At 40.0% G+C, this 16,540-nt stretch overlaps 1 protein-coding gene across 2 annotated transcripts; it reads right to left on the reverse strand.

Moving 5' to 3' along the window:
* Window positions 1-472: 472 nt before the first annotated feature.
* On the reverse strand, window positions 473-12,111 carry LOC143298688 (placenta-specific gene 8 protein-like). 2 transcript variants are annotated; one of them, XM_076611579.1, is made up of 5 exons: window positions 11,960-12,111; window positions 9,832-9,933; window positions 5,954-6,194; window positions 5,230-5,369; window positions 473-3,938 (listed from the first exon to the last, which is right to left on the reverse strand). In XM_076611579.1, the coding sequence occupies exons 2-5, from the start codon at window positions 9,904-9,906 to the stop codon at window positions 3,828-3,830; spliced, it is 567 nt and encodes a 188-aa protein (XP_076467694.1). In that variant the 5' UTR covers window positions 9,907-9,933; window positions 11,960-12,111; the 3' UTR covers window positions 473-3,827. The 2 variants fall into 2 exon arrangements, with proteins under 2 accessions (XP_076467694.1, XP_076467695.1); XM_076611580.1 differs by having other exon boundaries at window positions 12,056-12,075.
* Between the last annotated feature and the right edge of the window lie 4,429 nt (window positions 12,112-16,540).

A 16,540-nucleotide genomic window follows, 5' to 3' on the forward strand; every position in this document is an offset into this window, starting at 1 on the left:
CTATCAGCACCAGGTAAAGGGAATGAGATGACCCATGACAATGATGAGGGTCTTACTATCAGGCCCAGGTAATGGAGATGACCCAAGACAATGTGGGTATTTCTGTCAGCCCCAGGTAATGGGGATGAAGGAGATGAATCATGACAATGATGAGGGTCTTACTATCAGCCCCAGGTTATGGAGATGACATGACAATGATGTGAATACTAATATCAACCCCACAACAATGTGGGTAACAGCCCCAGGTAATGGGAATGTGGGAGATGACTCATGATAACGATGAGGGTTTTACTATCAGCCCCAGGTACAGTGGATGAGGGATAATGACAATGATGAGGGTTTTACTATCAGCCCCAGGTAATCGAGACGACCCAAGACAATGTTGTGGGTATTTTTGTCAGCCCCATGTAATGGGGATGAAGGAGGACTCGTGACAATGATGTGGGTATTACTATCAGCCTCAGGTAATGGAGATGACCCATGATAATGATATGAATACTAATATCAACCCCAAAACAATGTGGGTAACAGCTCCAGGTAATGGGGATGAGGGAGATGACCCATAACGATGTGGGTTTTACTATCAGCACCAGGTAAAGGGAATGAGAGATAATAACCCATGACAATGATGTGTGGGTTTTACTACCAGCCCCAGGTAATGAGGATGAGGGAGATGACCCATGACAATGATGAGGGTTTTACTATCAGCCCTATGTAATGGGGATGAAGGCGATGAATCATGACAATGATGTGGGTATTAATATCAGCCCCATATAATGGGGATGAAGGAGATGAATCATGACAATGATGTGGGTATTACTATCAGCCCCAGGTAATGGGGATGAGGGAGGTGACCCATGACAATGTGGTACCAATTTTGTTCACCACAGCTGTATCTGCCAATTCATTGTCTCTGACATGGCACTATTCCAATGGAAAAGTTCTTCAACAATCCAACAGACAATTAAACCAATTACAAAGAAATAAGTATTTTCACAATACCATAAGTATATAATTAAAAAAACACCAAAAAAACCACACAAAACCACCCCAAATTAATAAAAGAAGAAAACAAGCACAAGCAAATGTAGAGACGAGAAAAGTGGTCAAATTGAAACTGGTCATCATCTTAGCATTATTATCTCAGATATAGTATTATCTTGGATATTCTTGTAAAAGTTGTATTCACCGGCATTTACATATGAATGAAAACGATTTGTTGTGTACATGGTCAGAACATCAACATGTTGTGAAGAAACACTGTATTGTTAAAACAAGGAAGCAGCTTAAGCATGGTCAGTGGAATGTAAACAAAACAAAAACACTTTACATTTATCTGCACTGCTGATGTTTGTGTGGTGTTTGGGGGGAGAGGGTGTGCCTGTGGGGGAAAGAGAGATGGTGCACAGGCATTGGGCAGGTTATGTGTGTAGATGAATGTCTGTAGATATTGTAATGCACATCACAAACTTGCTGAATTTGTGCTGGGCGCCGGAATCACCAGAGTTATGTGATGTAAAAAGCAACACTGACCAAAATCACAAGATATGTGTCCACAGGGAAGTATTCTTTCACACACCACACTACACATTCCCAATCTTTTTCTGTTTTTTTGAGAACAGGACATTTATCATTTTTATGACTGAGGACGGAAGGCTGCAGTTTTGACAGATCATTATGATTAATTCAGATAATTATTGTAATGCAGATCAGTATTGTTATATAATCAGGATCTTTTTTGACTGCCACATGATCAAATGATCCACATCCAGAACAAAGGACATGGTCACGGCTGCTCAGCCGAGCACAAAATCCGGCTCTTTAGTTAGCCGAGCAGCGTCTAGCGTCTTAGGTCAAAAATTTTTTAATGCCAGACTTTCCCACCGCACTCTGTACTGACCGGCACATTCGCCGCGGTATTTCTGGCCCCGCGCGCCAAACTGGGACACTGCCTTCTTTGTTTCACTCGGCCCCGCGGCCCCTGCCCCGCTTTTCCCACCTTTTCACAGCATCCACACATTTCCTGCAGCGATTACAGAAAGTTGAATTATTGCTATTCCTGCTTGTATTATTGGAGTGCAGTTTGATTTGATTTACACAATTTCATTATTTTATCAACATCATCATTTCATTTTTTTTTTTTTTTTTTACCTTAAAAATCTTCGTCTTTCTCGTGGAATGAAGGGTAAGGCAGTGCCATAAGCCGACAGACACTCACCCCGCTCTCCATCCCCCTGCTGCTCGCACTCACCATTATACAGTGTGTTCATTTAAACGTTTGTTGTGCTGCCAAGAAAAATCGCACAACTCAAAAGGTAAGCTGATCTGCATGCAGGCATGCTATATATTCTGTGTGTATTTACGATGTTACTGTTCTAAACGCCTGTTTTCTTAGAGAGGGATTTAAACTTAACGATTTTTGCGATCATGTTTCTGCTTATCCTTCTCTTCTCTTTCTTCATTTATGTTTCAGCCGTTGCCGCAACAACCGCTATGTAAGAAAACATATTGTGTTTGGAGTCAATGGAAAGCTTATTTTGTGTTCTTTTTAGAAAACCACTTCTTTAGTCGTTATTTCCGATCCATCCGAGGAGATGATGCGCGAAAAAACAAAGCAGATTTACCGCCGAACAAGCGTACAGCGAGTGCCGCTGGCGCGGCCTGTTTGTCAGCCACGTTTATTTATATCCATGCCCTACTTCCTGGGTTCACGAACTTTCGCAGGGCCAACTAAAGTGCCAGCACTGAACACCCGTGTGGTGAAATGAAGATCTGATGACATTACTTCAAGGTGAACACATCTATATCACTACTTTCACTGTGAATACAGCTATGACGCTAATTCAACTGTGAATACAGCTATGACACTAATTTAACTGTGAATACAACTATGACACTAATTCCACTGAGAATATATCTGTGCCACTCCTTTCACTGTGCATACATGTTACTACTTTCACTGTGAATTCTGCTTTGTCACTCCTTTTAGTGTAAATACATCTTTGTCACTACTTTCACTGAGAATACATCTGTCACTACTTTCACGGTTTATATATGATATCACTTCCACTGTGAACAAATCTTTCATCATGAATACATATATGTCACTCTTTTAACTGTGTACACACTAATTTTACTGAATAAAGCTGTGATACTGATTTCATTCTGAATACAATTATGACACTGATTTCATTGTGAATACACACTATGACTCTAATTTTCTTGTGAATATTACTGGTACATGGAAACAACATCAAACACTGAAATACAGAACAATAGTTTCAGTTTCAAGGAGGTGTCCTAGCACTTGGACTGACTGATCCATATACACTACATACCACCGGAAAAAATAACAATATCAATAAATCTGGTTTCCATTTTGTCAGCACATCTTTCAACAAAGTCATCATGTGTATCCTGGTTACAACAGATGAATGTTTTGGTTACTGATAACAATCATGCACCAGACACTTCCAATGGAGACGCTTCTACGAGGACATTTTCTATTAGGGCATTTCTGTAAAAACATTTCTGTGATTTTCTATGTGGAAATTTCTATAAGGACACTTCCATCAGGCCATTTCTATGACATTCCATTGAGAAATGAGAACATTTCTGAATGAACATTTCTATGAAGATTTTCATAAGAGACATTCCTGTAAGGATATTTCAATCAGGCCATTTCTCTAAGGACAGTACTAAAAGGACATTTCTATGAGGACATTTTATGTCAGGATATTTCTGTACAACTTTTCTTAAGGACATTACTGTGAGTTTTTTTTCATGATGGTGACGGCCGTGTCAGAGAAGTGCAGTGACGCTGTAATTTACTGGACAGGGTGGAAGGACTGTCGGATGAACTTGAGTTCCCGTGACATCTGACACATGACGCAGTGTCCACACCAACACGACATGCAGCAATCGTCCATCACTGAGCCCTGTACACACACACACATCATGATATGAAAAGTGCCTTGCATATTCACACACACACACACACACACACAGACATAAACAGTGGCCTGTACAAACAAAAATGCACACACACACATCATGATGTGGATGTCACAGATAACACATCTATTTATTCATACTGTCATCAGCGAACAAGTGATGGAGTGTGCATGGGATAACTGTCAGTTGTTCTTGGTTTATTACCAGAGAGGGTTTGCAGGCCCAATTTCATGGTGGACCTTTTGTAGCATGTCAAGAGCAGCCCACCATCGTAACTAACTTTTCTGTGTGTGCACTGCCATTGTTCGGACAACTTTTCAACAGAGTATATTGATGGCACAGATGTGACAAGAAACACGCTCAAAATAAACATAGAAGACTTAAGAAAATAATGCGTGAAATCATAAAACCAACCATACTTGTAAACTAGCAAAAATAGTCACAGAAAATGTTCAAAATCTTTTCATCAGAAGAGCGATTTCCACGACAAAATGTTAGCCTTTCCGTGACCTGGAAAAAATAGGAAATGGAGACAAGCATGCACACACACTTCTCGCTAAAAATAAACGGGGAATCTCAACGAAAATCAGACGAAAGTAGGTCTGCAAGCCCTCCTTTTCACCAAATCCTGTAACCTCACCCAAGAACCAAATGGGTATCTATTTAAGAGCTGAGTTTCTGTGGATCTTCTGTCCATCTAGAAGAGTACACGATTGAGTATTTCTGATTCCCATTCTTTCTCATTGACCAGCGAATCATCATTTTTAGAGTAGGTGGGAGATGTACTGCTTTACTATTTGTTAGTGGGTTAGGAGGGGAAAAGGGTGACGGAGGGGCTAACCCACTTTCCTTTTTCCCTTGACTGAGAGTGTGTGATAGTTGTATTTTCAAAGAAAGGTGCTGCTTTTAATTTGTTCCCCAGTTACCAAGTTCTTCCATGGCACAAGAGCAATGTGAGGCTGTCCTGCCTCTGCTTCCCATTGACTGTCCATGGTTCTGGAGGCAGCATTAGAGTTTTATGCACATCAAGGTGTGTATGTGTGTGTATGTGTATGTTCATATGTGTGTGTGTGTGTGTGTGTGTGTGTGTGTGTGTGTGTATTCATGTGTGTGTGTGTGCATGTTCATGTGTGTGTGTGTGTGTGTGTGTGTGTGCATGTTCATGTTTGTGTGTGTGTGTGTACATGTTCACATGTGTGTGTGTGTGTGTGTGTGTGTGTGTGTGTGTGTGTGTGTGTGTGTGTGTGTGTGTGTATGCATATGTGTGTGACTGACCTGAATGTTATTTTCAGCTCTCAGCTTGGTGCGCAGAACGTTGAGCCATCCTGGCACACAGCATGGCACACACGCCGACTCCCCCATATCAATGGAGATCTGACAAGCCAGGATCATAGGGCAGAACATGCCCAGCAGGCCTGTCAACACAACATGGGTCTGAATACTATTGACATGTGAACACAGCGTGTGTTTGATTACTGTGAACACAGCATGTGTTTGATTACTGTGAACACAGCATGAGTCTGATTACTGTGAACACAGCATGGGTCTGATTACTGTGAACACAGCATGGGTCTGATTACTGTGAACACAGCATGGGTCTGATTATTGTGAACACAGCATGGGTCTGATTACTGTGAACACAGCATGGGTCTGATTACTGTGAACACAGCATGGGTCTGAATGCTGTAAACACATAACTGGTCTGATTATCTGTCAACACATCTGGGGTCTGATTACCTATCAACACATGTTTGGTCTGATTACCTGTCAACACATCAAGGGTCTGATTACCTGTCAACATATTAACACAGGATGGGGGTCTGCTTACCTGTCAATACAACATTGATCTAACTACCTGTCAACATAACATGGCTCTGATTAATGTAAACATGTCAAAACACCATGGGTCTGATTAACTGTCAACAAAACACTGGTCTGATTAACTGTCAACACTCCATGGACAACACAACCCAACTCAAAGCCATCCACACACACTCACAGGAGCCCATGTCATCACAGCAGGAGCAGACAGAGGAGGCCCAGTCGCGTGGCCCAGTCACTATGGGGGCGGGTTGGTTGACGATGACAGTGGTGGTGTTTTGGGTAACGGCAGGGGTCCCCACCTGACCCATGGGCAATGTGGAGCCCGGGTAATATGGGTGGGGGGTCATGGCGTAACTGGGGGGAGCAGAGGCAGCCCCGGCATAGGGCTGCTGGGTCATGGGGTGGCCTGGAAATGGCTGGGGACACAGACACATGTGTACACACATGCACAGACAGACACACACATGTCTGTGAAAGGTGGGGACACACAAACATCTGTGAAAGGTGTGGGACACACAAACATCTGTGAAAGGTGGGGACAAAGGTGGGGACAAACACACACACACACGTCTGTGAAAGGTGGGGACATTCAGAGAAATGGCTGTGGAAGGTGGACCCACCCACCCACACATAGCTGAGAAAGGTGGACACACACACACACACACACACGTGTACACACACACACACACAGAGAAATGGCTGTGAAAGGTAGGGATGCACACACACAGGATCAGGACACACACACACACACACATGTGCACGCACACACATGTGCAATGAAGGGACATACACAGACAAAGGCCTGAGAACGATGGACTGGGAGGATTATGTGTTTACAAACTAATAGATATCAGTACTGGGAGGAGAGTGTCTTAACTAATTTATAGTTATCTGTACCGGGAAGGGGGAGAGGGTGTAATCCAAACTGCTGTTATCTGTACTGAAAGGAGGATGTTTTAACCAAACTGTAGTTATCTGTACTGGGAAGAGGGTGTGTTAACCAAATTGTAGTTATCTGTACTGGGAGGAGGGTGTGTTAACTAAATTATAGTTATCTGTACTCCTCAATTGTAGTTATATGTAATGGGAGGAGGGTGTGTTAACCAAACTGTAGTTATCTGTACTGGGCGGAGGGTGTGTTAACCAAATTATAGTTACCTGTACTGGGAGGAGGGTGTGTTAACCAAATTGTAGTTATCTGTACTGGGCGGAGGGTGTGTTAACCAAATTATAGTTACCTGTACTGGGAGGAGGGTGTGTTAACCAAATTGTAGTTATCTGTACTGGGAGGATGGTGTGTTAACCAAATTGTAGTAATCTGTACTGGGAGGAGGGTTTGTTAACCCATTTAGTAATATGAACTGAGAGGAGGATGTATTATCCAATTTATAGTTATCTGTAATGGGAGGATATATTAGTAAATTTACAGTTATCTATACTTGGAGAAGGGTGTGTTAATAAATCTATTGTTGAGGGTGTGTTAATCAATATATTGTTATCTGTAATGGGAGGAGTGTGTGTTTATAACTTCATAGTTATCTAAACTGTAAGGAAGGTGTGTTAACAATTTTCTAAATATCTGCTCTGGGCGGAGGGTGTGTTAACAAATCTGTAGTTATCTGCACTAGGAGAAGTTTATGTTAATAAATGTACAGTCATCTGTATTGGAAGGAGGGTATGTTAATAAATATATATTTATCTGTACTGTGTGTTAATAAATGTACTATCAACTGTACTGGAAGCAGGCTGTGTTAATAAATGTATTGTCATCTGTAGTGGGAGGAGGGTGGGTTAACCAATTTATAGTTCTCTGTACTGGGAATAGGGTGTGTTAACCACTCAGGATGCATGGACCTGACAAAACTGAGACATCTGTGACTAGATGGGAGGTAAGGTGGGGAATCATACAGTATATCATACATCAAACAAACAATCAAACATCCAGCAACACATCATACAATTCAACATACAACATATCACATAATAAATCAAATAAACCATCATACAATAATAAAACAACACAACATACAATATCTACAATAGATTATGCAATACATCATATAATAAATCATTTATACAGTATACACTACATCAAACAACACATCATCCAATACATCACACAATACATCAAACTGTGCATCACACACCTGAAAATACATCAAACGATTCATCTTTATTGTATGAAACAATACTCTGTACATTAAGTAATCCATGAAAGAATGCACCATATAATGCATCAGATGCTCAATACTTCATCCGGGTCACCATACAGTACATGATACACCAAACAATACAAATATAACAAACAACACAAAATACAACAAGAGAGGCAAGGCCTTCAATACTCACTTGTTATACACACATTAAAAAAAAAGAAAAAAAAGAAGAAAAACAAAACAAAAAAAGAAATCTGATTTTATAAAAATGAAAAAAATCCTTGAAATGTTTTCTGTATTTGATATCACAGAGCTTCAGTCTAAAAAACAACAACCCCCCCAAAAAAAAACAACAACAACAACAACAACAACAAAAAACAAAACAAAACAAAACAAAAAAAACCCCACACAACAACAAAAAACAACAACACATAAAGCAGATTCAAACAAAGCATGTTTGGGTCAGAGGAAACAGTCTTAAACACAGTGCTAACCTGCGTCTACAAATGACATTAAACAATAATATTACATCATGTTGTTTTTTTATGGAGTGATAAATTGGTTACTGTATTCAAGGTGTTAACACCATTTAACCATGTTATTTTGGTATATCTCACTTGCAGGCATTTAACAAATTCTTAAAAGTCTGTGAAAAAGGAGAAATTGCCATTGCCTCAAGCGCAGGACAACATGAAGCCATTTTCTCTAGATCTGCAGAGATCCCTGTTCGACAGGCTTTGTTACACTTGGAAACCACAACACGGTCCATTCAATTCCTCTTTTATGTACATTCTAGTTAAATCAGTATCCACTTTCAAACATTCATATGCAGTAAACATGTTGATGATATAGTAAGTGTCATCATATGTGTTCTGTCCAGAACTTGTATTTCTTTTCTTTTAATTGCGAACAAGAAAAAAAGAGATCTGCACAGATCAGCCTACAAGGCTGACCAAAACTCAGTGAAACAGTCAATTCAATTTTTCTTTTATGTTCATTCTAGTTAATTCAGTACCCACATTACAATATTCACATTCAGTAAACACTTCTATGGTGTAGTTAGTGTAACTGCATGTGTTTTGCCCAAAATTTGAATTTCTTTGCTTTTAATTGCAAACAAGAAAAATGAGGTCGTGCCTTCTTCTTATCAAGCATAGCCTACATTCCGGAAATTGGGAAGCATATATATGGTATATAATATGGTGTTTTCAAATTCCAGAACAAACCTCAATGAAATAAATCATTAATAATCCGGAAATAAGGCTTAATTCGGGAGACTTACAAACTTTTATTGGTGTAACTCTGAAGATTTTTTTCCTACTATGTTTAAGTTAAATTTGGTATTGACAGACAAAGTATTTCCAGAGAAAATGGCAATTTTGAAGTTTACCACAGACAGACAGACACAGACAACCGAATACCAAGTTATAACATAGACTCACTTTGTTAACACAAGCGAGTCAAAAATCAAAACATTATACAATACAACAATATAATAATATACAACAAGCAAAATATCATTCAATACAAAAATCAATACATCTTACATTATTTCAAACAGAACATCATAAAACAAAATACTTCATACAATACACCATACAATAATTTAAACATAATATAATACATCAAACAATATATCATTCATCAAACAGTAAACCACATTAAACAATATACCATAAAATACATAAAACACATAATTATATCAAACAATACATAATTCATCAAACAATACACCATACATTTAAGAATACACCAGTCACCACAGAAGACATTATACTTTAAACAATACAGCCTACAATAATCAAACAATACATTGGCTCAGTGTCTGTTAAAGGGGGAGGGAGACATAGAAGGGAAGGGGGGAAAAGGGTTGGAAGAGAAGAGGAGAATCACACACCTGTTGCACAGTGGAGCTGTCTGTTTCTGGCACCAGCATTTCCTCATCACTATCCATTCTTTTGTTGGCTGCCATGGTTTTTGCTTTCACACGGGTTTGCTCCTGACAAACATAGTGCATATATATATATATATATATATATATATATATATACATATCTTAAGATACATGTGTATGTGTGTGTGTGTGTGTGTGCAGGTGCACTGAACAAGCCCCCACCCTTTTTCTTTAATCACTCATTTATATATTAATTTACTATTTTGTTACGTATTTATATCTACATGTATTTTCCTTTCTCTGGGTTCTTTCGTTCCTGTAACATGTGGCTGGCTCTCAAAATTTGGTTTCATTTCGCTTCCCCAAGGATCATCACTGGAACTGGACATATCCACATATACACTACACATTATCTGCTAAACAGATGCCTGACCAGCAGCATAATCCAATGCGCTTTGTCAGGCCTTGAGTGCATGCATATATCTGTGTACTTGTCAGAGTGGATTGCTTCCACAGAATTTGCCAGAGTACAACACCTTTGTTGCCATGGGTTCTTTTTTAGCGCACAAAGTGTGTGCTGCACATGGGACCTTCCTCTCATTCGAATGACTAGACGCTCAGTTTGATTTTCCAGTCAAACTTGGGAGAAAGGGCGTGTGCGGGATTCGAACCCAGACCCTCACTGACTGTATCGGCAGATAAGTGTCAACCATTCTGCCATCTTCCTGGCTCTCAATGCTTGACCCAAACGTGGGTCAGCCATCTAACTTTGACCTTGAACCTTGAACTTTTGGGCGTTGAAGCCTTCTTCAGGCCAGTTCGCCTCTCCTTGGTGGCTACAGCACTGGTTTGTGGCATGCGTGGCAAGCAGCACTGTAGCTGAGTTACTGCAGGCAGGTTGGTTCGTAAACACTAGGCAACTGTTGCCAGTGCGCGTCCAGCCTGGATTTGAAGCAGTTTAGGGTAGGAGCGGTCACAACACTGTCCGGCAGGTTATTCCATGAGTTCACGACTCTTTGTGAAAAGGAGCTGCTGCGGACATTCAACCTACAGTGTTTTTTCTTTATCCTGAGGCTGTGCCCCCAGGTGTTGTGGCTGGTGGCTGGTTCTAACCTTGGCCTATCCACGCCATAGAGCCCGTGCATGTACTTATAAGTGTCAATCATGTCTCCTCTGTTGCGACGGTGCTCTAGGCTTGGTGACGCAGACATTCAGGGTAGGGCAGGTCTCGGACGGCTGGCAGCAGCTTGGTGGCGCAACGCTGGACATCCTCTATGTCGCTGCAGAGGGTCTTGTGATATGGTTGATATACGGAGTGACCGTATTCCAGAATCAGGCAAACAAGGCTTTTGTACAGGTTCATGAAGAGGTTATCATCGAGAAAATCAAAAGTTCGGCGTATTACTCCGACAACTGTATTGGCTTTGGCTGTTGTTTTTGCCACATGTTCTTTGAAAGTCAGTTTACTGTCGACAAATACGCCCAAATCTTTATCCACTTCATGTTCCTCTAATTTAGTGATGCAGTCTTCACCGTTTCTCTTTCCTCTCATGGAGTACCTTGCAGTGGATTTCTTGTTTCCCAGTTTGAGAACGCTGCACTTATCAGGGTGGAAGCGGAGCATCCAGTCGTCTGACCGCTGTTGGAGCTGGTTCAAGTCTTCCTGCAGGATAAAAGTTGCATTTGGTTGGTCACTGCGGTTAAAGATCTTCGTGTCATCTGCGAAGAGGCGAACCTCTTCTAACAGCCCCTACCAACCTCCACCCCTTTCGTTTAATGCTAATGGTGGTTGCGCCTCCTTGAAAGTTGAAACCAAAACTGAAACTGCATCCTTTTCCCCGTACAGCGGGAAAACACAGCGGCGTGAAGCTAATTTCTTTTCTTTTTTCCCACTCGGAACATGCAGTTTAAACGATGTGATTTATCGGCTTGTCATTTCCCCGATGCCACCGTTTTTAGGAAAAGAGAGGAAGGTGATAACGATTAAAGCAGTGGCCTACACTCTTTAAATAATACACATTAAGTCAACCAGGAAGTTTTATTTTTCACTTTCACACACTGAGGCCTTCAACATCAACTCTTGTAAGCTTGAAATAGGAGAATGCACTGTCTTCTTTAGCTCTGCCTTTACCTTTATTGGAAAACAATTGTTGTGGTGGCTCTTCGGTCTATATGCTGATGAACTTTTCAAGGTATTGGACTGCAAACGTCGAGTCGAATGACATACCTGTGGAATGTTGCCCTGGTTGTTGGCACAACTTCCGGCACTGACAAGAACAGTGACGTCACAGACACGACGTACACATCAAAATTAATATCCATACCACGGTCTTCTATTGACGCCACGCAGCCGCCATGCCAGTGCTCCCGGGCCGAGACAGTGCAGTAAACTTGTGTGTGTGTGTGTGTGTGTGTGGGGGGGGGGGGGGCGGATTTATTCCTGGGTTTACGGAGTACGTGTTGGGCTGTATGATTCTGAATGCGTAGAAGCTGAGTTTATCAGTTTGTTTTCAGGGACACCAGCGAGAACGGAGAGTTGAAATAGTCTAATCCAGAGAGTATGAAAGAAACACTAAGTTTGTGGGCAGCAGCAGTGGAAAGGAAAGAGCGAATTTGCCAAACCAATGTAGTTGACAGAATAGAGCGCAGCAAAAGGGTTTGCATGTGCCGCATCTATAGACAGAGTTTCATTCATGTAGATAGTACCAAGGTTTCTCATAGACTTTGAGAAAGCCAGAGATGGACATACAGGTAGACATGATGTGACCTGATTTATCTTTGATTTGGTGCTAATGACAGTTTGCTCAGTTTTTTCCTCATTCATCTTCAGCATGTTCTCACTCATCCACTCGGCCACATCCTCAATGCACACTACAGCCCAGAGTCAATGAGAAATCTGGGGGACGGCGCAACAGTAGGGTTGTGGAGCGGCTGGGAATCATCTGCAAATAAATGGTATGACCTGACTGATGAATGACAGTTCTGAGAGGCTGTGTGTAAATAAAACTGGACCCAAGACTAGACCTTGTGGCACCCATTACTTCAACACAGATGGAGTGGATTCATAACCAACAAGGACAGACTAGGTACGGTAAGTTAAGTATATATTAACCAGTCCAGGACCGTTTCACAGGAGCCAAAAGTGGCACGCAACCGTGTGGTAAGGATACCATGGTCTATGGTGCCAAACGCTGCTGACAGGTCAAGCAGTGACAAAATAGACACACGACCAGTATCAGAGGCCTGAAGGAGGTCATTAACCACTCGCAGCAAGGTGTTTTAGGTGCTATGGCACTTTAAGCAACGGTAGGCTGACTGAAACGGCTGTAAAAGGTTATGTGATTCCAAATGTTGCAGCAGCTGTTTCAACACAATATGCTCTAACACCTTTGACAAGAAAGGTAGATTAGAAACTGGATGGTAGTGCTTCAAACAGATGGGATCAAGGTCTTCAAAGACATGCTTAAAACTATGAGGCACAATGTCGGATGACAAAGTCTCGTTTATAACGACATTAACTAAAGGTGTAATCTCATTAATTTTAAACAATCATGTAGAACAGGTGTGGGGATAGCTGAGGGTCAAGGTCACAGGATTTCTTGAGGGCTGACACAAAAGCAACTGCTAACTAAACCCAAGAGCAATAGTATTACAGAAAAAAGAAGAAGAAATAATGATAATAATAATGATACTACTACTACTACTACTACTGATGACAATGACGATGATGATAGTAGTAGAAGTATTGAGAAACAGAAGAAGAAGAAGAAAACTTTTTATTTTTTTTTATTTTTTTATTTTTATTTTTATTATTATTATTTTTTTTTTTTACTACACAGTGACATTGTAAAAACAAATAAACAATCCAACGGAATAGCGATGAAATGTGGTTCCTTTCTCTCCTTCTGCCTTTGAAGGTTTTCTGGAGCAATTAATGGCAGCACAACACGGCATTATTTTCTCTTTCGCTTTCTCGCTCACTGAAGTTGTGACAGTAATACGGCTGCCGCACGCGCGACACGGTCGCCTCAAGTTGTCATGCAGTGAGCTACAGGATGGTTTTGCCAATCTTTGTGTAAGTGCGTGTTCTACGTCACTGCATGTACCTAGGACCAAGCACACGGCAACCACGCCTGTATCGCCAGTTCAGTTCACAACGTTCGGACAAATCCAGATACGCTACACCACATCTACTGAGCAGGTGCCTAGCCAGCAGCACAACCCAACGCGCGCTTTGTCAGGCCTTGATGGAGAAAGAAAAGACACATAAACAAATAAATGTATCAGTCATGAAATTAATGAATAAGCAGATTTTAAAAAAAAGTACATAAATATATCTATAAACAAATGAATATATAAATGGAACCAAAAATGAAATAAAATGAAAATAAGCAAGCTAACAGATAAATAAATGAAATGTAGATAAAAAGGAGAAGAATAACAATGAGAATTAAAAAAAGAAATTGAATGTAAACACACACACACACACACACACACACACACACACACACACACACACTGCAACTCAGTGAAATAATATACGCAAATAAGCATTAGATAGACAATAAAACATACATAATATTCGTTTTACGAAGAAACAGTTGAGAGAGAGACACAGAGAGACAGAGAGAGACACAGAGATAACTCAGAACTCAGAACCCTTTCAAAGTCAATAGCTTAAAAGCCCTAATGACAACGGGGTACAATCACAACAACAACAATATAGTTTAAACAAGAGAGGCAAGGCCTTCAAGACTCACTTGTGATACACTTAAAACAAGAGAGGGAAGGCCTTCAAGACTCACTTGTGATAAATTAAGTCCCCTAGCATTAATTACAGAGTAATTTCCCTTTTTTACTATCTGCACCAAAACGTTTGCAAAATAAATAAAAATTCCATGCTTAGCAAAAGAAGTTCCTGTTTGAACAAAAAATGATAATAATGACTCCTCTTGTTGTTGTGTCAGAATAAGAGGTCAAAGTGCCAAGTTTAGAGAATACAAAAATTATAAATATAACAGTAAATGCAGTTTGCATATAATTAGGCTTCTTTTTAAATTTTTTTTTGGTGCCCATCCCAGAGGTTCAATATTGTTTTAAACAAGATGACTGGAAAGAACTAAATTTGTCCTATTTTTATGCCAAATTTGGTATCAACTGACAAAGTATTTGCAGAGAAAATGTCAATGTTAAAGTTTACCACGGACACAGAGACACACAGACACACGGACACACACACACACAGACAACCGAACACTGGGTTAATACATAGACTCACTTTGTTTACACAAGTGAGTCAAAAAACCACAACTAATCGTTAAAATGTGTTCTGTATTTGTTATTATAAAGCTTCGGGTTAAAAGAAAAAGAAGAAGAAGAAAAAAAAAGTCCTAACGGCAGATTCGAACTCTGCGTGTTCGGTCTTAACCATTACACTATCGTGGCGCCTTGACAGACGTTCAAAAATATAAAATTTAAACATGCTTTTCTAAAGGGCGATAAATCGATTGCGGTATTCGCGGTGAGAACGCTGTTTAAATCATTATTATTCTGGTGTATCTTGGGCATTCAAAAAATCTTTAAGGGCAATTAAAAATTCTTTTCAAGTCCGCGGTAAAGGAGACGTGGCTATCGCCGCAACCACACTGCAACATTTAGCCGTTTTCTCTGGATCTAGATAGATGTACAAGTTTCAGTTAGTTACACCCGGTTGACACGGTCGATTCAATTTCTCTTTTATGTTAATTCTAGTTTTATAGTTTTAAAGTTGATATGAAAATTGAGTATTTTGTTAAACTAATAACACGCAGAGCCAAGTACAAGTACTTCTAAACGTTGTATGAAGTGAAAAGGACTTCATTTTGAGAAGTCAAGACTGGAAATTTTTTACGTTTCATCAATTTAAGGGTATTAACTCACATGGTTTATTATTTTTAACTGTGAATCCTGACTGATTCTGTGGATATTTTTATGGCAGTTTGGGGCAAAATCATTAAGTGATGAGGCGTTCACAAATCTTTCTCTGAATAAATATTTAACAGTCTCCTTCTCCAACTTTCCATCACATGTTATCGTGTATTGTCGATTGAATATAGGATTGAACGGCAGGTCAACAGCTTGAAACAAAATGGCGTCGTTCACGTTCGCAAAGAATATGAGCACGTGCTTTGAATGTGTATAAATATGTGTACGCAATTGATTTTTGCCCATGACCTTCAGGGCTCAGCCAATAGATCTATAAAGTCCACTCATCGTATTGATTTGAGTATTTTCCGAAAAAGACCACTTGGGCGAATGAACATGGTGAAAGCCCTGTACACTGAGAGTAAAACACACAAGCTTTTTATGTATTGAGTATAATTTCAAAATGTAATGTTTAAGATGAGAAAGATCAGTTTAAAGCAAATTAAGTCCCCTAGCATTAATTACAGATTAATTTCCCTTTTTTACTATCTGCACCAAACCGTTTGCAAAATAAATATAACTTCCATGCTTAGCAAAAGAAACTCCTGTTTGAACAAAAAATGATAATAATGACTGACTGCTCTTGTTGTTGTGTTGAATATCAGATCAAAGTGCCAAGTTTAGAGAATTAAAAAAACTATAAATATAACAGTTAATGCAGTTTGTATATAATTTGGCTTCTTTTTTTATTTTTTTGTGCCCATCCCAGAGGTGCAATATTGTTTTAAACAAGATGACCGGAAGGAAC

Source organism: Babylonia areolata, chromosome 24 (assembly GCF_041734735.1).
Source record: "Babylonia areolata isolate BAREFJ2019XMU chromosome 24, ASM4173473v1, whole genome shotgun sequence".
NCBI lineage: Eukaryota > Metazoa > Mollusca > Gastropoda > Neogastropoda > Buccinidae > Babylonia > Babylonia areolata.